Genomic DNA, 23606 nt, shown 5'->3' with positions numbered 1-23606 from the left:
GTATAAGGATCAGAAAATAATTCATACATTCATATTATAATAGTTATGTTTACCATACGCGAGATAACTATTGAAAATGTTGTTTCTTGTATTGACTATTTAAATAAATCACCTCACTTTAGAATCAAAGTTTGTCTTACTCACATGATCCCCGAGGGATTTACAAGTTGCTCTAGCCGAATGCTGGAAAGAATTCCTTGATGTGGGTGGTCCTAGTAAATGTAAGCCAACATTATCTGGATGTTCCGTATTGGTATCTCTGAAGAACTTAGTTGGCTCTTGAATCCATGGTCTGGGTCCACCTTCAAAGAGGATATCTTTAGAAGAACCCAAAGTTACCAAAGCAGCAGAAATAGGATCAATAATCTAAGAAAGAAAGTGATAACGATTCAGATCATGATATTATCAGTAATTTTGTCAGAAATTATTAAACTTGTTAATTAAACTAGTTTCCTCATATTAGATACTGCATAGTATCCATAAAAAACTGCAATGATGTTAAAAAGATGACAGTTGTCATATACAGAAATAAATTAATGCTTCTTTATATCATGTGTGTACAGTAGGCTGTATATCTTGTATCATGAAGTCAGCAGAACCCCAAAATTGTGCGCATGATCTTTCTGAGGCAGTGCAACTCCCATCTAGGACAAGAAAAGGAAGGTCCCCAGAACCAGGAGGCTCTAAAATCCATAGCCACTCATTTTTGAGTTGAAGCCAGGCCCATGTAGCCTTCAGACACCAAGACTTCCAAAATATAAGTCAAATAACCTGAGGTGGAGATTCATAAATATCATCTTCATATTGATGAGCCCAACCTTGAACTGGTGGATAATTCCATCTAGTGGCTTCATGTAGATATTAAACAAGAAAATATACCACACTAAGCTGCGTAGTATGCCACATAGCAGGGCCTATTGGCTGGAAGTCTCCTATTCCTATCAACAACAACTGGGCTGGCCTTGGAGGAAGAAAGTCAACCAACATAGCACAGTCCTGGTTAACCCCAACTGCCAAAGCCAATCCAGAAAGATGCCATGGAAAGCTGCTGAGAGATCATGGTGCTTTATGTATTAGTAGTGCAGCTATTCGACTTGAAGGATTAGAAGCAGATGCTCCAGTCTGCTTCAGATAGACGTTTTGATATCAGCTCAAAAAACCAAAGCATCCTCTGAAATATTTTTATACTGAGTAATCTAGAAGACTTTAGTTGTTTCCAATGTGTTCTTGGTCACCAACACTAATGCTCAGATATTTTTTGTGTATGCTCCATTGTTTTCTTTAGCATTCTACTGTACAACACTTATAATTTGGGCAAGGGATAATACCTCTCACCCAAAATAATTAATAGATTTGGTAACCTGCCTGAAGAAAAGTGGAAATTCCAGCATGCTTTGTTACCTTGTTCCACCTTTCTATATATATTATTATTTTTTGATTAATTTATTTTGAATGTTCTGTGCTAAAATTAATGGTTGTTATACTCAGGGGAAATTTCCCCCCCAGCTACTTTCAATAAAGTAAATCTTTCTAGTGTTTCCTGCAAACAATATTCCAGACATATATAAACAGCAGCATTTCATGATGCGAAGTTTCATAAAATAAGGGAACAAATAGCCATAAAAGCAGACAGCTGTTTCAAGTGGAGTAACTTAAATTGCAGGACCTACTGTGAACTTGCCTTTGATTTTGGTAAGTTCTAATTATGAATGAGCTGATATAATTGTTTTTAAACAGTATTAACATTTTGATATAGTTCTACACCAGTGTTTCTCAACCTTGGCCGTTTGAAGATGTGTGGACTTCAACTCCCAGAATTCCCCAGCCAGTGTTGCTGGCTGGGGAATTCTGGGAGTTGAAGTCCGCACATCTTCAAATGGCCAAGGTTGAGAAACACTGTTCTACACAATAGAAATCAGTCAGTATTCTGGATTTCAGAGAATCATGAGGAAAATAGGATATACTGTACTGTACAGTATTACGTTATTTGACACGTTATTTGTAAAACAAAAATAAAGACAGGATACAAATAAAAACAAACAAATAAATGAAATCTAGCTATAAAAGACTTCTCATCTAATCTTACAAGAAAAGTTCCATGTACTAAACTTTATTTTTATTTTAAATGCTACCACAATATTTATCAAACATACACATGCTTAAAAGTCATGGTGTAATTTGTAATAAATACTTCTATTCATTAATTTTTGTTTAATATTCTATTTTATTCTTTTCTGGTTTTTAATATATTAGAGTTAGTTAATGTTATTGCTTATTTGGTTATGGAAGTGGTTGTTTGATTCGTCAAGGCTCCATTTTCGGATGCAATAGCCTCCTGCAGCCCTCTGTCAGCAAAACAGAGCCTGAGGGGCCACACACAGACCACCCAGACTCCATTTTCAGCTATGATGGCCTCTTGCAGTCCTCTGCCAGCAAAAACAGAACTTGGGGAGGCCACATGCGCTTCTCCTGCGCACTGCAGGTCATTCCTCCATTGTTTCCAGGGCGATCCTGCGTACCAGATCTAAATACTCCATGGGAGAATTTGACACCCCTGAAATAGAAACTTCCACAATCTGATGTTTACATAGAAACATAGAAGATTGACGGCAGAAAAAGACCTCATGGTCGCTCTAGTCCGCCCTTATACTATTTCCTGTATGTTATTTTAGGATGGGTATATGTTTATCCCAGGCATGTTTAAATTCAGTTCCTGTGGATTTGCCAACCTCATCTGCTAGAAGTTGTTCCAAGCATCTACTATTCCTGTTTCAAGTTCATTTAATTCCAAGCAAAAGATCGGTCATTACATTTGTTTTTTTTTTATTCACATATTATCTTAAATTAGTTCATACGATATAATCAACATATATTGAAGAAATAATTTATCAGAATTAGATAAAAAGCTTTATTAAACTAAGGCTTACTTTTATTGGCAGGTAGGCTGCTATGGTAATACTGGCACTGAGGTGAATATGGTTATGCGTATAACTAACAACAAGTGAGGAATACCCTTGAGTTTCTGCTTTAACTCTGATCCCACTGCAGTATTCAGGAGTTGGCTTAAGTCTCCCTGTTTAAAAAATAATAAAGCATAAAAAATTATATTTACATTATACTTTTAAATGTTTTAAAGTTTTAAACATTTAAATGTTTTTAAATGTTTAAAACTTGCGCATGATAATAAACATACTATTACAAGTCAATGTAGTAATAAAAAAAAATAAACAAAAGGCAAAATAGCCAGTAACAGAGAATAAAGTAGAACCTCTGTGAAAAAGGAGACTAAGTTCAGTTTGTCTGGTTAACATGGCGTAATCATCAAGCTTACAAATTGATGAACTAAGAAGTAAATGGGAACATTCCAATGACAGATTAACAACAGGGTGCATATGAACACTCTGCATTGTCTAAAACATTTGCAGAAATGATGTCATTGATTTTTCTTGGAAGCTTCTAAATGGAACTTTTGAAAGGTATCTTGAACAGAAAGAGAGCCCTATGTGCCAAGAAAATCTGCTCTGGTTGGCAGGGGCTTTCCTGGAGCAGATTTCGGGAAGATAGAGAGGCCTGCAGGATGAAGTTTCATTCTTCAAGTGCTCAGGCACTCTTAGTACTCTGCCTCTAACCAAAGCTTAGTTTATTTGTCTCTACAAAATTTCCTGATGATAAAATAAATATGCAGAGTCCTTATTTCAGATCCCCATCCTATATTGGGATAGAGAAAACAAATATGGCCTGATATGACTTCTAGTTTTATCTGAAAAAGTAACATTTGCCTAAAAGTTTTCAGAAATATTAAACTATATTAAATATTAGAAACATAGAAACATAGAAGACTGACGGCAGAAAAAGACCTCATGGTCCATCTAGTCTGCCCTTATACTATTTCCTGTATTTTATCTTACAATGGATATATGTTTATCCCAGGCATGTTTAAATTCAGTTACTGTAGATTTACCAACCACGTCTGCTGGAAGTTTGTTCCAAGGATCTACTACTCTTTCAGTGAAATAATATTTTCTCCCGTTGCTTTTGATCTTTCCCCCAACTAACTTCAGATTGTGTCCCTTTGTTCTTGTGTTCACTTTCCTATTAAAAAACACTTCCCTCCTGAACCTTATTTAACCCTTTAACATATTTAAATGTTTCGATCATGTCCCCCCTTTCCCTTCTGTCCTCCAGACTATACAGATTGAGTTCATTAAGTCTTTCCTGATACGTTTTACGCTTAAGACCTTCCATCATTCTTGTAGCCTGTCTTTGGACCCGTTCAATTTTGTCAATATCTGTTTGTAGGTGAGGTCTCCAGAACTGAACACAGTATTCCAAATGTGGTCTCACCAGCGCTCTATATTGGGTGACAAAGGGTCAGCAAGAAAATGTGTAAAAAAATGTTAAACCCAAGTCCTAAGTGGATAGGTTATTTAAACCTACAAGAGATATATTATGAATTATTATAACATAGAACATTTTTGTTTTGCATCTTAGACAAATTTTATCCACCCCACTGATGCATGATTAATTATGAGATAAATGTATAAACTATAACATTAAACATTTAAAAGCATTTACTATCAATAAAAAATTATTACTATAGCAGGGAGGGAATTTGTTCATTTACTTAAAAATTAAAATTGATTTTAAGTTACCTTGAAATGGACTGAACACATCGTGGTTTTCAATGCTGACAACTAAATCAAATTGTGAGCAATCACTTAGAGAGACCACTTCATTGGTTTCCTTGTCCATTACACCAATAATCTTCAGAGGCAGGTCCAGAGTCTTGCCCACATGTGCTTCAACTGGACAAGGTATGAACTTCATGTCACTGGGTTCTATCACATAGACCTAGGAGACAAAAATAAAATAAGAAATGAGTTAGTGAAATGCGAATCTTAAATTGGAATTTAAAAATAAAAAAATAAAAAATAAATTCATTTCATTAAACATTAATGGCACACATTCATAGTTTGATTTATTGATTTGGAGCCTATTTCATGCTGTCAATCATAATAAATCACTTTATGTCTAATATCTGTATTATACAATATGTGTATGGTGCCCATCTTCATTATTTTTCCAGGCTTCAAATCAAACACTTCAGAAAGCCATAGCTTGTAAAATAATTATACAGCAAGATTGGTTTATGAATGGCAACTTACAACAGATTGTAAAGTGCAATAGTGTATTTTCTATGGCATCTGTATGAAACTGTTACCTCAAATACAGGGGTAAGCCAAAACTTGGTTTGTATTTATTTCTTTATTATTGATAAAGAAAACATCACAGATGGATGGTAACATTTCATAACAACTACAGGATCAAAGATTCTCATTTGGCATGTCTAATTTTCGAAGCCATCTGCTTACTGCTTCAGGTTAAATTGTAGACCATATGGTATGGTGTTAAAATTGTAATCCTTGTGGAACTTATACACTACTTGCATAATCTGATAATCAAGGTCAGCGGGCAGATGCTTTGTTCAAGCAGAAAATGCAAAGTGTGAGCAATTTAAAATCTTAAACTGAAGATGTTAGTTTAATTTAATATTTGTTCCTTACAAATTCAAGTGGGGTAAAGTGCACTCCTATTGCTATGTGCTCTGAATCCTGAATCTGAATCTTTTAATTAAACACATCATTTCTGAACCTTCTGGAAGAAAGTCACATTTGCTGAAGGTTTTGGAAGCAACACTCATTTATTTGAAATTTAGGAAGAGAGGATTGAATATAATATTTTGGTACTCATAAGGGACATGTGCAGTTGACTGGTGGTTGTCCAGAAAGTATGGCATTATTGATCAATCGTTACAACTTCTGAATATGAGGTTGAAGTTTTTATTTTGAGAGAAGAGTAGATACCACATTTTTTCGCAGTATAAGAAACAACTGAGTATAAGACACACCTTAGTTTTGGGGGTGGAAAACAAGGAAAAAAGGCTGCCTCCCAGCAATTTGCCAAAGAGCAAACAGCTCTGTTTGCTGTGTATTTCTGTTCATGTGTGCCTGAGCCATAGAAATAGCAAAGAATTGGAGAAATGTACCTTATGGCAGTATATTAATCCCAGAAAGTTTTCTTAAATGTAATCACACTGACTCCTCTCAATTACTTAAATAGATTTATTCCAAGTGAGGGTTTAACTCAGCTGCCTTATCTTAATACTAAAACAGCACACTGTTACATTTCAGATTATACTTTTACAGATCTTTTAATTTGATGTGGCTTTCTGAAAGAATTCTCTGCTATTTAAAAGAAGATACAATAGCATTGGGCCTCTTCAGATCAAGCATTTAGTTTAAAAAGCTTCTTCATTTTTTAAAGTTAAGAATAAAGCAGTCTTTCAGAAATAAGTCTAATAATTTGAACATTTTATATGCATTTATAGTTACTGACTTACCTCCTTGCAGCAAAAAACAAACAGCCAGTTTCAGCACAGCCTGATCCCTCCAGCAATTTGCCTCTCTGCAGCTTTTGTTTCACTTTCATTTTAACAGTGGGCTTGCCGGCAACTTATATCAACTGAGTGTTGGGAGGCAGATAATCAGTGCCTTGTGCTCAGCAGACTCTGCTGCTGTTTTCTGCAAGGAGATAAATTGCTGGCAGGCAGTGTTCAAAGAGTGGGGGTAGATGAGTGGGGCTACATTCGGTGTAAAAAACACACCCAAGTTTTCACCTTCTCTTTGGGGGTAAAAGGGTGAATCTTATACTCCAAAAATATGGTAATTTGGTGGCTCATTCTTCCATCTAAATAAGATTTCAGGTAAGTCCTTTTATATGTCTGGGCTTGGATTTGAATTCTTGGCCATGATATTTTACATCGTATTCTCAGTTTTTTAAAACAATTCTATCCTTGTTCTCAACAGTATAATGTTTTGTATGAAGTGTGCTTCTGAAATACTTACATTCACATGTAGTTTTTAAATATTGAGGTTAGACTGGTGTTCTTTGGCCTACATAAATAGTTCATCTAGGAAATTAAACTGCAAAGGAAGATTCATCAGTTAGAAACTTCTCTATTTCTTGGCACTACAGAAGAATCCTAAGCCTTCTCTGCAATTCAGAAAGTACTTTCTTACAAAGGTAGTATTCTTTACCTTCATTTCCCCATGATGTAAAGGATTCTGAACATCTCTGGCATGAATGACACTAACACCAATTTCATTCCCAGTTGTCATTACTCCTTTAATTGTAATTGAAGCAACATTTTGCTGGGATGAGGTCCAAGTAAAATTTCCGCTCCCACCATAAGCCTAGGTTCATAAAAGAAAAGCAAATTAAAACATTGGTTTCATGGTTCCAAGTAATACTCCATAGAAAGTAGAACTACAAACCAGGCAAAGTACAATTTTATTGCAGATTGGGTTTTTTTTTGGATTTTTAGGCTGCCCTTCTCCGTAGACTCAGGGCAGCTTGCAAAACAAGGATAAATACAAAAATGGACCATGTAAGAAACCCAAACATTAAAACTCATCTAAATCTAATCTAAAACCCCCAATTATTAAAAACATCTACCTTCATTCCATCACAATCATACAATCGGCCAGAGCAGGAGGCCAATGCTCAATGGCACCAAGCCTGCCAGCAAAGGTGAGTTTTAAAGCCTTACAAAAGTCCAGGAGGGTAGGGGCGGTACGAATCTCCAGAGGGAGTTGATTCCAAAGGGCCGGAGCTGCCGCTGGGATGTAGGCTTCCAGGTCCCACCAGGTGGCACTGCTTAGCTGACAGGACCTGGAGAAGGCCAAATCTGTGGGGCCTGACCAGCCACTGGGATGTATGTATGAAGCAGGAGACATACTCTCCATACATAACCTGGCCCTAAGCCATGTACGGCTTTATAGGTCATGACCAACACTTTAAATTGTGTTCAGAGACCATTCAGTAGCCAGCTCACAGAGTGATGTTGAAATGCGGACATACTTTGGAAGGCCCATTATAGCTCACGCAGCTGCATTTTGCACTAACTGTAGTCTCTGAACGTTCTTTAAAGGTAGCCCCATATAGAGGGCATTGCAGTAATCGAACCTCGAGGTGATGAGGGCATGAGTGACTGTGAGACTCTGAAAGTTCCCACAGTTCTCACCTGATTAAAAGTGAAAGTTCTCCCTTTCCCCAAACAATTAGTCACACTGTCCAATCAAGGTGCTGGCTGGTCGCATGGTTACCAGACTCCTCCTCTCTCCAGCCGCATGTTGGACTTAGTTCCCACACGAAATTATTTTGTTTTGGTTACAAAGCCCCCATCTAACTACGTACCCCCTCCTTATCCGTTCTTTGCATTGTGGCCTTGAAGCCTCCAAAATGGCTCCAGCCAGGTTTGTTTCAGAGTTGACAATTAGCTTGATTAATCATTTTTAAAATATACTTCTGTTAATTATTTTACTCAAATTAAAGAGAATATATTGGAGTTAGAATGCAATTTTGCAGGCTAATTCTGCACACTGCTGGGGTTCAGTCCTAATGGGCTCAAGGTTGACTCTGCCTTCCATCCTGAGGTTGGTAATTGTTGGGAGCAATATGCTGACTCTGTAAACGGCTTAGAGAGAGCAGTAAAGCACTGTGAAGTGATATATAAGTCTAAGTGCTATTGCTCCACAAATGTTTATTTCCTTCTGAGCATGTATCAAAACAAATTACTGCAGTGTGTTATTTATCAGAGGTTGTGTTTGTTGATACATCCCTAAAACATCTAGTAGCCTGAGCCTAGGTATCACATTGTCTCCAAATATGTTGGATAATCGGAGAGATTTCAGTAATTAACAATATCTGTAGTCAACATATTGTTTCCCAGACCAGCATGTAAAAGATCCAGGTGATAGGAATGTCACAAATTTTAGAAGCTGATTTGTTTCTTTACACTGAAATCAGGAGGCAGATAACTTATTTTGTCTCACTGCAACTAAGGTGTTCTCCTGCTGAAAGTGTTTCCTAATAATGGAAATTATTTGGAAGTAGAAATGCCAAAGTGGAACGCAGCATATAGAAAAAGAAGAAAATTGATTTTCTTCGTAACATACTATTTTTATTTTATCCCCAAGGGAAGGCTAAGCTACACATCTGCATTAATACACAAATTAATAAGAAATTGGTCACTGATAACAATAAAGAGTAACTGCATTTATTAGGATTCCCTGAGAAATAGTTCTACACAATAGTATCCTCGGTATTTCCAAAGGTTTTTGTATCATAGTTTTCAAAGCCTATGAATCAAAGAATAATTTACTACTTTTCAGTTTTTCTAGGCTGAAAAAATGCAGTTTATTTTTCCACGTTATAGCCTATGAATACAGAAAGATGGACTTGCTTGAAAATTAAGCAGCAGGATAGCTCTTTCTGCTGCAGCTATCAGAGATCTTTACCATCTGTTTCAACTCTGTAGTTGCATAAAAATCTAGTCTGAAAAGCATCTAGTAGAATCAGTCTAGTGTTAATTACTGTGGAATTTGCTCTGTTAATTTTCTGCTTATACAAATATAGTTTATCTTTATGTGACTATTGATGGCAGATTTATTTGAGTCCTGGCTTTCAGAAATTTCTTAAGTGTTTTTGCATTTAGTTTGGTATAGGATGCCAGTTGAATGGGTTGAATGGGTGAGTTTATCATGGTTCCCAATATGATTAGATTTGTCAATGTGTTATGAGAGGAAAATACTGTATTTTGACTCTGCTAGTCTTCTGGCTTCCTTTTCTCCATAGTAGCTCTTACAGGGCTTATACTCTATGTTGTAGATAACTCCTGGGGGGGTTTTCTTTGGGGGCTGTTGGGTCTTTAAACTTACTCAGAATGTTTTTCAGTGATTTAATTGGTTTGTATACTATGGTGAAAATGAGATGGCTGGATGGAGTCACTGAAGCTGTAGGGGTAAGCTTAAATGGACTCCAAAAGATGGCAGAGAACAGGAAGGCCTGGAGGAACGTTGTCCATGGGGTTACAATGGGTCAGACATGACTTTGCAACTAACGACAGTAACACTATGGTGATGCAATGGTGGTTGTAGCAAATTGGTTGGTTAGTTGTTTCTGAGCTGTTTCTGATGTATGGCTGTGTTCTTTTTCATACTTCAGTTAGTTGTTGTGGTTTGAGCAGTTGGGCACTTTTTGATAAAGTTGCATTGATGTCCACTGTTGGAATATATTGTATATGCATGTCCAAAGTACTATTATCCAAAGCACCTGAGTGCAGGACAAGAAGCAATGGGTAGAAACTAATCAAGGAAAGAAGCAACCTAGAACTAAGGAGATATTTCCTGATAGTTAGAACAATTAATCAGAGGAACAAATTGCTTACAGATGTTCTAAATGCCCAACACTGAAAGTCTTTAAGAAGACATTGGCTAATCATTTGTCTGAAGTGGTGTAGGGGTTTCCTGCCTAGATAGGAGGTTGGACTAGAAGACCTCCAACATCCCTTTCAACTATGTTATTCTCTATACATATTGTCATCATATACTTTCCTCTGATGTGAAAATAGTTAAAGCAGGCTGGTACCTATATTAGGAAGCAGTGATATAGGAAAATGCCAGAGGCAGTTGATCACTTTAGTGAAAGTGGCAGAAGCATCAATTCATACTGTGTGGAAAAAGACATTGATAAATCACTGCTGTCTTTTTACCAAGAAAACCACATGGATAGAAACTATTAAATAATTGACAATATTATGCTGGATGATGGTCCTCTCAGGTCAGATGGCACTCAACATGCTACTGAGGAGAAGCTGAGAATATTTTTGAATACTAATAGTGTTTATGCTGGGCCAGATGAAAACTTTTGGAATATCTAGTTGTTGATATTGCCATACAGGAATGCTGTGGAAGATGGAAGGAAAGAAGAGTAACAAAGTAGTTGGCTCATTTACAATGGGTTCACTTCTGGAAGACCTGGAGGGTTGGATTATTAGGGACAGATTATTATGGAGAAAAATCATGTGATTACTAAAGGTTGAGCACATTAACAATCAATTGAACAAACTAGCAATTAAAGTTCTAAAATAGGATAAACTATCTAAAAATCATAATCTCTTTCCATATCGCAGGAAAGCATAGTTTAGTTTTTCCTCGTAAGGAAATTGCCCTATTCATTCTTCCTATCCTTCTGGTATCAATTTCTATAGTATTATGTACATTTTAAGGTGGAATAAACCACCTTATCTTTTACTCAATATTACCAATATAAAAATTATGTTTATTACAACAGCTACAACTAGGGTCTGGATGGGTGTCAACAGACTCAAACTCAACCCTGATAAGACAGAGTGGCTATGGGTTTTGCCTCCCAGGGACAATTCCATCTGTCCGTCCATCACCCGGGGGGGGGGAGAATTATTGACCCCCTCAGAGAGGATCCGCAACTTGGGCGTCCTCCTCGATCCACAGCTTACATTAGAGAAATATCTTTCAGCTGTGGCAAGGGGGGCGTTTGCCCAGGTTCGCCTGGTGCACCAGTTGCGGCCCTATTTGGACTGGGAGTCACTGCTCACAGTCACTCATGCCCTCATCACCTCGAGGCTCGACTACTGTAACGCTCTCTACATGGGGCTACCTTTGAAAAGTGTTCGGAAACTTCAGATCGTGCAGAATGCAGCTGCCAGAGCAATCATGGGCTTCCCTAGGTATGCCCATGTTACACCAACACTCCACAGTCTGCATTGGTTGCCGATCAGTTTCTGGTCACAATTCAAAGTGTTGGTTATGACCTATAAAGCCCTTAATGGCATCGGACCAGAATATCTATGGGACTACCTTCTGCCGCACGAATCCCAACGACCAGTTAGGTCCCACAGAGTTGGCCTTCTCCAGGTCCCATCGACTAAACAATGTCATTTGGCAGCACCCAGGGGAAGAGCCTTCTCTGTGGCGGCCCCGACGCTCTGGAACCAGCTCCCCCAGAGATCAGAATTGCCCCCACCCTCCTTGCCTTTCGTAAGCTCCTTAAAACCCACCTCTGTTGTCAGGCATGGGGGAATTGAGATTTTCTTCCCCCCAGGCCTATACATGGTATATTTGTGTGTATGTTTGGTTTTTAATAAGGGTTTTTAGTTGCTTTAAATATTAGATTTGTTATATGTTGTTTTATTATTGTTGTTAGCCATGCCGAGTCTATGGAGTGGGGCAGCATACAAATCTAATAAATAAATAAATAAATAAATAAATAAATAAATAAATAAATAAATAAATAAATAAATAAATAAATAAATAAATAAATAAATAAATAAATAAATAAAAAAGAACAGATACAAACCATAGTCAATTAGAATAACTGATTGATGTGAAAATGGTTATATTCTTATTAATGAATTTCATATGTAAGTTTGTAGTGCAAACGTTCCACTGATCTTCACTGAGGCTTTTAAGAATTCAATGCAATGGAAACTTGTAGAAATTACTTAGAAATAAATGAGGCATTAATTACTGGGTTTATTCCCAGCTATTAATTATCCAGAACTGCAGTCTTATTCAAGATTATTTTTTTACATCTTTAATTAGATAGACTAACTAGAAAAGAATCACCAACTTCTGTATCAACCAGCCTGGCACTTCTAAAAAAAGCATGTTTTATATAGATATCTGTTTTGAAGAAAAGTATTTCCAGTCATAGCCAAAGGATGAATCTTTCTAAACAATCCAAAGGCTTTACAACTTTGTAAATTTGTGGGGGGTATCCTCGCAATAGCAGAACTTTCTTGAAAAGAACTTATTCTTGAAATTAAAAAACACAAAAAGTACATGGCTGAAAGTATATATAAATAAAGCACAATATTGCAACAGTATTTGAGAGTGAATACAAATGTAGATTTAGAGAACCAATAAGTACTTAAGCAAGTACTTTTTATATACAGTAATTGTCATTTTTGGAGGATCATTTTTATATTTGAAATTTCTATCAACATTTCTCATTTGCAACTGTACACAATTTTAAAAAGATTTCTAAACTGTAAGGTAAAGTAAAATGAAGCTTTTAAGGGCAAAGGTAGGAAACAATAAACAAGTGATAACAAAATACATTTCCCAACAGAAATAAGATTATAGCCATCAAAGTTAATAGCATATACTGGAACAGTAATAGATCCAATTGCTAAGCTTGCTGTATTCTACTTTTAGATGGCTTCAATACCTACCAGGATTCTGTACTGATAGGCTCCTGCTTTTGCTTGCCACGGAAAGGTCAAAATGCTTGGTTGAAGAACAATGGGAGCATAGATATCTACTTCTTGTTGATTTTGTGCAGGAACAGAAAACGTGTGAACACCTCCATCCTAATAAAATGAATATACATTAAGTAAATATTTTTCTTCACTATTCTTTAAAACCTATTTTTATTAGATTAGATGTAGTGTGCAGAGAAGCATGGGACATTCATATATTTTGCCCCACCCCCACCCCTTCTGTCCTATGCCAACCATGAAAATTTATAAGAGGGTTCCACAATAAGAACTTGATGCCTATGGATTGCTCTCTCCTATAGGGTCATAATAATTTTTTGGAGGGTCTAGCATAACTTTGAATGGTCACTAAGTGACTGGTCATAAATTGAGGACTATCATATTGGTTCCAAATGTGCAAATGAAACTAGTCAATAATTCACTTTCAAAATAAGTTGGAAATAGGTTTTCTTGTGTGGAATCAGGAGAACGCCAGCACCATGGAACTACTGTATTTTAATAGGAATTGTACAAATAATGTTTTATACCTTAGTAGTGTACAACAAAATATCTATACACATGCATACACATGTATAACAAAATAGAATTCTTTTTAAACTTCTGTTGTTTCCTCAGATTGCTAAAGAAATCACTAAAATATAATTATATCCTTAAATAAAGAATTTTCTACATGTTGGTGAGAGGCAGAGGAAATGCCTAATGAATAAATGATCATAATATCTAATTTGTCTCAATATATAAAACTTATTCTTGTTTATCTGAAAGTTCTAATTTGAACAATTTCACTTCTTCATAATCCATTTTGAAATGTGTAATATATTAAAAGTTGTAATTGGAACAAAATTCATCAGAATAGTTTTCATATGAAGCATTTTAACTGGATTATATTTTAAATTTAAACAAGTAAATTGGCTAAATGTGGTAATAATTAATAAACTAGTCTACTTATTAACTAGATAAAGTTACCTTTCAAGCATCATACCTGATCTACAATAGATGTTAGTTTAGCACTAAGAAGGGCATGTCCTTCTTTTATTGCTTTTACATAGTGATATGAACCATTGAGAGAGGACCTCACAACTTCAAAATATTCTTTTGGGAAATACATATCGATTCTGATGTTCTGAAATTTAAAAAGGAATAATTATAGAATACACTTTGAATAAAACATTTCTTAATAGAAATACCATTATATTCTGATGGCAGAAGAAAAATATGTGTTCAGGTTTGTTTTTTTAAAAAGCAGTCTATTGGAATCAATCATTCCAGTTTGTCACTTTTTTCAAAATAAGTTGCATTATGTGTTGAACATACATATTCATAAGGAAATCAAAATGAAAGAAGTAGTTGTTCGAGTTCTGTTTTATAAAATCCATCAAAAATTGTAATGATTATTATGTTGCTTTTTAATGTGCTTGCACTTAATCTTTTTCATGATTTGCTCTATGATTTCCCAAATATTGACATTAGTTACTATCAAATTTCCCTTGGGGAGATCAGATATTTTCTCTCCTTAAATCGTCCATACTCTAAGATAATAAGAGGCTTGAAAAGGAAAAGGAAAATATGGCAAATGTACAACAATTCTGACATCTGAAATAAAAAATCTAATTAATTGCTATCCTGTTCAATCCTCCAGCACCCAGGAGTTCTCTGCAGGCTTCCCAGACCCTTTGCCCATCTCATTTTTACGAAATGGGATGGCAAAAATGAGTGTGTTTTTGCCTTCTAATGACCTCATCTAGCACTACTGCAGGAGGAATTCTGGGAGTTGAAGTCCTCTAGTCTTAAAGCTGGCAACTTTAAGATTTGTGGATTTCCACTCCCATTCCTGAGCTTGCAGGACTTCTGAGAGTTGAAGTCCACTAGTCTTAAAGATGTTAAGTTTGAAGACCCCTGGGTTAGGGGTTAGGTGTGCAAGGCTCTTCAAACTTGGCAAGTTTAAGACTTGTGGACTTCAACTCCCATTCCTGAGCTAGCATGACTGGAGGAGGAATTCTGGGAGTTGAGGTCCACAAGTCTTAAAGCTGTCAAGTTTGAAGTTTGTAAAAAGTGTACATGGTTGTAAAATGTATACATGTTTGCTACACTGGTATTTTATTAAATAATATATTATTTATTTATTTATTTATTTATTTATTAATAGAGTTGAAAGGGACCGTTAGGTCATCGAGTCCAACCCCCTGCCTGAGCAGGAAACCCTACAGCACCCCAGCCAAATGGAAGTCCAATCTCCTCTTGAAGGTGTCCAGAGTTGGGGAGTTCACTACCTCCCCTGGCAGGCAGTTCCATTGGTTGATCGCTCTGACAGTCAGAAAGTTCTTCCTTATTTCCAGGTTGAATCTCTCCTTGGTCAGCTTCCAACCATTGTTCCTATATATTACTGTACCATACTTTTTTCCTTGTTTTCTACCTCTAAAATCTAGGCGCATCTTATCCTCCAGTGCATCTTATACTCTAATAATACGGTATGTTCTCTAATCTTAATAGTATTCCTGACTGAAATATCTCATCCTTATCATTATGCTGTATACATGATGTGATTTTTTTTCCATAAAAATGTCCTTGGAGAGGGGCGGCATACAAATCTAATAAATTACTATTATTATTGTTGTTGTTGTTGTTATTTATGTTTCCCTTACCTCAGATAAATACACCTTATTGCTTGATTTGTCATACACTTCAATAGTGATTTCATAGAACCTCTCAGTTTCCAGCACCCATCTCTCACCAGGATGAATTGAAAATCCTGCACAGCAAAAGCACTGAAAGTCATAGAGTTACAGAATACTAATCTGATCAAAACACATCACTGTGGTAGAAAGTGTGATTTTATATAAACTTTTCCATGGGGGAAGGGTATTTCAAAACCTTGCTGTTCAAAACCTTGCTGTTCAGCAGAAAGTTATCTTCCCAATTAAAAATACAGTAATAATATATGATTCAGTAATCACATATTTCCATTTCAGTGCTTAGAAATATGCCATTCTGGAATGATATATAAGATTACTGCATTTTTAATTGGGAAAATAACATTCTGCTTAACAATAAGATAAATTGAAAAACAACTGAAATGGAAATGGGCTGGTCACATAGCAAGAAGAATTGATGGCAAGTGGACCAAGGCATAGAATGAATTCCACTTTATAAAAAACATTCACGAAGGAGACCTAAAACAAGATGGATTGATGACATCAGCAAATATTGAGGGTCCAACTTGCAAAGAAAGGTCAAGCCTTTATCCTGCAGTGGATAGACAATGGTGAAAATGATAATAATGACAATAAATCACATGTACATTAACATAGGATAAAATAAAGATCACCCAAAGTGTTAATACCACTGTATAATGCCTTGATAAGGCCATACTTGGAATACTGTATTCAGCATTGGTTGTCACTATGTAAAAAGGATGTTGAGACTCTAGAAAGAGTGCAGAGGAGAGCAACAAAGATGATTAGGGGACATATGGAGAATGGTTGCAGGAAGTGGGTATGTCTAGTTTAAGGAAAACAAGGGATGGGGTGACATGATAGCAGTGTTCCAATATCTCAGGGGTTGCCACAAAGAAGACACAGTCAAATTATTCTCCAAAGCACCTGAGGATAGAACAAGAAGCAATGGGTGGAAACTAATCAAGGAAAGAAGAAACTTAGAACTAAGGAGAAATTTCCTGACAGTTAGAACAATTAATCAGTCAAATTAATCAATGCCTCCAGAAGTTGTGAATGCTCCAACAATTGAAGTTTTTAAGCAGATTTTGAATAACCATCTGTCTGAAGTAGTGTAGGGTTTCCTGCCTAAGAAGGAGGTTGGACTAGAAGACCTCCAAGGTCCTTCCAACTATTCTATTCTATTCTTCTCTATTCTATTCAAGGATTTTGTAACCACTTCAAAGAACTTTGAAAAAGTGGATTAAAGATAGGAATAAATATGGAACAAAGATAACTGCACTTTTGGACAATCTCTGATGTAATTTATGATAAGCTGTCCAAAGTATGCAAGGGTAAGAGCACACAATATCTGAGTTACAACTCTCCTTCCTCTGAAGAATGTAACAATGTGAGCAGTCAGTTTAATAATACTAATAATAAAATAGCAAGAACTGCTGAAATCATAAAAAGGACAATGTAATAGGAAATTAAGAAGCTAAAGTATTCTGCAACATTAGAATTCAAACAGAGAAGCCCTTGCCACATAATACCCCAGACTTAACGATTATTGGTAAGAAGGGCAAAATGTCCGGATCAGTAACAGGAGACAGGAGAATAGAAAAGGAAGAACTGTAGAAAATCACAAAATACAAAGCTCTGCAGATAGATGTAAAACAATTGTGGAAAAAGAAAGTAAATAGTATAAGGATTATTATTATTATTATTATTATTATTATTATTATTATTATTATTATTAGGCCTGGATGCATTTACAAAACATCTGGAATACTACTTAAACACCATCAATGTTGACAAAACTGCCATCAGACAATTGTAAAATGTAGATTCACCTGGGACAGTTTACAGTGATCCCCCGGGTATTGCGACCCCGATCATTGCGAAATGGCTATATGGCGATTTTTAAACCCGGAAGTAAAAACACCATCTGCGCATGCGTGCCCTGTTTTCTATGGGCACGCATGCGTAGATGGCGCCGGGCAGATCAGCTGCTGGGCGGCTTCCCTGGGTCTTCCCCCTCTTGCTGGCGGGAGGGCGAGCGGCGGGCATCAGCGAGGAGTTTCCCCACCGCTCACGCAAACTCCTCGCTGCCGCTCGCCCACGCCGTTCGCCCGCCCACGCCGTTCGCCCGCCCACGCCGTTCGCTCGCGCCAGCTGGGAAGCGGCGCTGGGGGTCTTACCGACCGCCGCCGCCTGCCTGCCCGCGCGCCCGGCCTTTGCCCGCCCACGCCGTTCGCTCGCGCCGCTTCCCAGCTGGGCGAAGGGCGGACGCGCGGGCAGGCAGGCGGCGGACAAGCGGCGGGCGCGGCAGCAGCGAGGAGTGGGCGGCCGGTAAGACCCCCAGCGCTGCTTCCCAGCTGGGAAGCGGCGCGAGCGAGCGAACGGCGGGCGGCGGGGAAACCCCAATCTTCGGCTCGCTTCTGCGGCTATAGTAAAAACACCATCTGCGCATGCGCAGATGGTGTTTTTACTTCCGCAGCGCTACTTCACGAAAAACTGGTCATTGCGAGGGGTCCTGGAACGGAACCCTCGCAATGATCGGGGGATCACTGTATATCCCATTTAACACCATCAAACATAACCTGCTATTTCCCAGGTCACTGGGAAGGTCTTCATATGTGTACAAAAATGCCAATCCACTTTAAACATCTGGCTGACTGTGCAATCAATCAGAATAATTATAATTTCTATGTCACACGGCTCCTAGCAAGTCTACAAATTTATTAAGTATATGGCAATATAAGTATACATTTTGATATGGAATTAATGTGCTTTGGTTAATTTAAAAAATGTATGAAGTTGTTTATTTCCAAAGTCAATTAGCATTGTATACTAACCTAGGTATCCTGGGTCCACAACAAAAACGGTGCCATTTGGTAATTTAGAAGCCCCTTGCATAGATACACTTATAAATCAGTTAAGGATACAAAAATTAGAGAATGATAAGAAATTCATATTAATTGTTATATAAGTAAAATCCATGAAGTACCTAATTAGGAAGAATCAAAGAAGTCACACTAATTTTTTTCTTACATCAACACCTATTGTATTCTTTGCTGTTTGAACATATCAAGAGTATTGTTGCTGAATGAGTAGTACATAGAGCAGTGTTTCCCAACCTTGGCAACTTGAAGATATCTGGACTTCAACTTCCAGAATTCTGGGAGTTGAAGTCCAGATATCTTCAAGTTGCCAAGGTTGGGAAACATTGGTATAGAGCATCCTGGAAAGGTAGTGGCGTCTAAACACAGGGTGACTAGTTCAATGGTCATTCATTGTGCACAATATGAAAAATCACACACAAAAAGGATATTTTTGTGGGAGAGTACAAGGTTTGCCTGTCCCCGCTGCAATGCAGTAACTGTGCATGTTGCCTGATCCAATCTGGCAATTGGCCAGGCTGTTCCTCCCCCGGGGCTGAGTGTGCTGTTCTGAAGTTGTAGCTCATACTGATCAGAAGGCATGGTTAGTTCTGTCCAAAATGCAAGACAACATTAGGAAACAATCAAAGCAAAAAATAACTGTCACCGAATGCTTCTAATTAAAAAACAGCAACACACACATGTTTTTTGTGCTGATCAAAATATTTTTAAAAGAAAAACATAGCATAGAAATGTTTGCTTTGTACTATAAAATATCACTTTACCTTTTAACATATAAAAAAATCAGAGTACAAAGTTACATAAAAAGGAAAAAGAAAAGTAACAAATTTCCTTATTGCTGAAATCCTCACTACTAAAACCATAGTTTTTAGGAAGATAAAAATAAATGGATTCACATTTTTTTTAAAAAAACTTCTATTGTGATTATATTGCTAATATAGGTGGTTATTTTATTCAGCCTGTAAGAAAGACCTGTTTCATTTTTGTTGGCTTTCCACTCAATAAAGCAAATCTTTTCCATCCTTTGGCACATACTGTATTAATGAATTTATCTCAGTTTTTAGATATAACACAGCCATGGTAAATAACAGATGCTAACTGGTGAAGTGAAGATGACCTGATATGGTTTTATTAATAAACGAGGAAAATATGAATACCATTTTTATATGCATATTTTATCAATGGATATGGATCCAATCAGATTTGTTGTATTTTAAATCAGTGGGAAATATTTAAGCAATGAATAATTTCCCCCACTGATTTAGAGGTAAATTAAGTTATCCTAATCTGAATTGGTCAATATTACCTGTCTTTTTATTTTTGTCTCAGAAGTACAGTACTTCTAAATCTTGAAAATGGGTTTAGGTTTCTTAACATTAATTCCTTGATGATATTTATTACTATATTTTCACTTAGCATATCTCCATGTAATTTATCCTTTAAGAAAGTTAAATCTGAGAAAGAATCAAGAACAATAAAAATTGCGTCCAAATGGCAATTGAGTGAAACATTTTAAATTTTGTTTTACAACCAGGTTGATATTTCTAAACCAAATGCCATAAAGATGTTGCTGGCTTTCTCGAAACAGAACCATCTCTCCTGATCTCATACATATTTCCACAAAGCTCCTTTAAACAGTGGGGTGGAAAATGATTGAACATTACATAATGAAAAAGAATTATTGAGATCATATAGAAACTGAAGTATGAGAATATTGCTTCAATGATCCTTTCAAAGAACAATGATATGATAAAATATGATTAATTCCAAGCCAGAATATACAGTTAAAATGTAGGTCTATGTTATCTATATTTTTCAGGCAATTCTTTACTAACCTAAGTAACAAAGACACAATTAACACAATGTTCCTATTATTTTTGTTTATCTTCTCTCTCTACCCTACCCATTCCCCCTACACACCATGAACTGAAATTTGCAGGAATTTACTCAGGTTTATATGATGAAATTTAATTGAAACTAACTTTTAACTCTCAAAATGTATTGACCAAATATTTGTTAAACTAATTAATAAAGGACACAGGAATCTATCTGAGCAATGACTTGTGAACTCTGATATGACTTTATTAACTTAAAAATAGTTGTAGCATTATATAGATCTGCAGGAAATATATGTAAAAATATTACAGCTGGACAAAAAGACATACCTGCCATTTTTCCTCGTCTAATTTTCATGACTTTATATTGTACTGACATTCCTACCAGTAGGTAGACATCATAAGCAGGATTCAAAATGATGTTTTCCAAAATAAACAATCTGACTTCAGCTCCAGGCACATTCTGTTAGTTCAAAGAAGAATTTAATTTCAAGAAGCAATCATATACATGCCTTTTAAATATGTAACATTTATAAATATTTAATTCACAGAATGTGTATTTTGAAAATACAAAGCTGCCATGCAAAGTTACTACTTTTTTACTACTATTATAAAGTTACTGCTTTAATCAAGAGTAAGATCAGCTCCCATAATCTTTTGGGAATAAATATTTAAAAAATGGAATTTAAAAAAATTCTGCTGTATACTTTGCATGGACAATAGTTATAAACTGAAGATTTATAATCCCTTACTATGACACATATAAGAACAAATTTCAGTCATTATTATATGTTGGTCTATTAGTGTAATGATGATTGAGTAGATGTAGTCATTATATTTGGAATGGAATGGAATGGAATGGAATAGAATAGAATTTTTTATTGTCCATTGTGATTGGACACACAAGGAATTTGTCTTTGGTGCATGTGCTCTCAGTGTACATAACAGAAAAGATACATTTGTCAAAAATCATGAGGAACAACACTTAATGATTGTCACACGGTACAAATAAGCAATCAGGAAACAACCAATATTAATATAAATCGTAAGGATACAAGCAAATAATTACAGTCATGCAGTCATAAGTGGGAGGAGATGGGAGATAGGAATGATGAGAAGATTAATAGTAATAGTAATGCAGCCTTAGTGAACTGTTTGACAGTAGTGACTGAGGGAATTATTTGTGTGATGGCGTTCGAGAAAAAACTGTTTTTGTGTCTAGTTGTCTTGGTGTGCAGTGTTCGTTTTGAGGGTAGGAAATGTAGTCCTTCTACAAAAGGATAGAAATAAAATGGCCAATATATCCAATGGATATTAGCATTAATGAATGTTGATATTCATAAATGAATGCTAACAATTTCAGATGAAATTTGTTAATGCCCAAAACCAGACTTATTGAACCTTTTGAGATATACTAAAAACATTCCATTAACATACAACACTATATTCTATTTCAGTAGAATTTTATAAAACAGGAAATAGTTGCTTTCTTCATAGCTTATTTATTTATTTGTTTGTTTGTTTGTTTGTTTGTTTATTTATTTGATTTCTGTTTACATATCTTGCATTCAGTCTTGTAATCTTCACTTTTGTATTTGTAGGCCTTCCAGTCAGTCTGGACTCCTGGCGATTACCTGCCCTTAGACTCCAATATATTTGCCACCCATGTTTACTGTTGAATTATGATATCTTTCTAATATAGGTATTGTGATGCTGATATGCAAACTATTAAACATATTGTGAAAGATTGCCCATGACATGCGCCCTCGGGTTCCCTAGAAAATCCTCACGAAGCAATGCCAGAAGTTGGATCACCTGGATAGTTGAATTGTCCTTGCTGTACCTCCGTAGAAGTTTGTATATAATTGTATGTGTGTGTTTGTTTGTATGTTTACTTCGATGTTTGTTTGTTTGTTTATTTATTAGATTTGTATGCCGCCCCTCTGTTGTGATGTTCTCATTATGCATTACATTGTAATAAATAAGTAATGGGTATCAATTTAGTTTTATCAAAGGACTGTAATCATAAAGGAAGAAAAATATTGGTTGGGAAATGACTATGATAAAGATAAATGTAGCACCTAGAAGTAACTTACCTTATACATATTTTCCTCTATTCTTGCTTTGAGTTTTGAACTCCCTGTTTTCATTCCAGATACTAAAACAATATCTCCTTGTTTTGCAACTTTCTCCATCTCTAATATATATGAAGGTGGTATATATGTTGATTCAGAAAATTTCAAAATTCTGTCAAAAATGTTAATTATTTTAGATATTTCCTTATAAGGTTGATAAAGCAGTTCCTTCCAGGAACTAAAATGATTAAACAAACATTGTGTAAAGCACAATAGAATAAAACAAAATATAAATGCAAACATTAACGAAATGGATTTTTCCCCCTAGTGTAGCTAATTAATCATCAAATAAGCCTTTCAGTAAAGCCTAGTTTAACTATTCCACAAAAGAAGGAAGGCAGCTCGCCTGAATGACACCTCTTGTCATATCTGCTCATAATTTTTTTAATTTATTTGTTTTGTCCAATACACAATACACATTGAAAAGAATAAACAAGTAGTAATATATATATAAAGAAAAGGATAGAAGAAAAGATATAAAAATAGAGGAGAAGATATATGAAAGGAAGAAAAGATAAAGGAGAGACAATTGGACGTAGGACAGAAGGCACACTAGTGCACTTATGCATGTCCCTTGCTGACCTCTTAGGAACCTGGAGAGGTCAATCGTGGATAATCTAAGGGAAAAATGTTGGGGGTTAGGGGTTGACACTACTGAGTCCGGTAATGCTTTGACAACTCGATTGCTGATGTCATATTTTTTTACAGTCAAGTTTGAAGCGGTTAATATTAAGTTTGAATCTGTTGCGTGCTCTTGTGTTGTTGCAATTGAAGCTGAAGTAGTCATTGACATTGAATGGGACATTCAGCAGGCATTCTCTTTTCATCTGGATTGGATGGGCAGGATATATTCAGAAATGGAATGTCTAAGATACCTGGTCCAAACCATGTAGTCATTATGGAAAGCTGTTTTAAAACTTCTA

General features: G+C 36.1%; 1 protein-coding gene across 1 annotated transcript in view; it reads right to left on the bottom strand.

Annotated features, from left to right (window-relative positions):
• Positions 1–23606, bottom strand: part of NUP210 (nucleoporin 210) — an 89485-nt gene that overhangs the window by 46376 nt on the left and 19503 nt on the right. The window contains exons 5-15 of the mRNA XM_070738546.1: positions 22645–22795; positions 20879–21011; positions 19147–19303; positions 18669–18739; positions 15802–15908; positions 14142–14282; positions 13115–13252; positions 7098–7253; positions 4653–4851; positions 2928–3073; positions 145–366 (exon numbers count right to left, since the gene is read on the bottom strand). Coding sequence (XP_070594647.1) covers positions 145–366; positions 2928–3073; positions 4653–4851; positions 7098–7253; positions 13115–13252; positions 14142–14282; positions 15802–15908; positions 18669–18739; positions 19147–19303; positions 20879–21011; positions 22645–22795 — 1621 coding nt within the window. The remainder of the gene's footprint in view (positions 1–144; positions 367–2927; positions 3074–4652; positions 4852–7097; positions 7254–13114; positions 13253–14141; positions 14283–15801; positions 15909–18668; positions 18740–19146; positions 19304–20878; positions 21012–22644; positions 22796–23606) is intronic.

This window comes from Erythrolamprus reginae, chromosome 2, assembly GCF_031021105.1.
Source record: "Erythrolamprus reginae isolate rEryReg1 chromosome 2, rEryReg1.hap1, whole genome shotgun sequence".
NCBI classification, from domain to species: domain Eukaryota; kingdom Metazoa; phylum Chordata; class Lepidosauria; order Squamata; family Dipsadidae; genus Erythrolamprus; species Erythrolamprus reginae.
The sequence above is the reverse complement of the archived record's forward strand: the minus strand, read 5'-3'. Positions and strand labels throughout refer to the sequence as shown.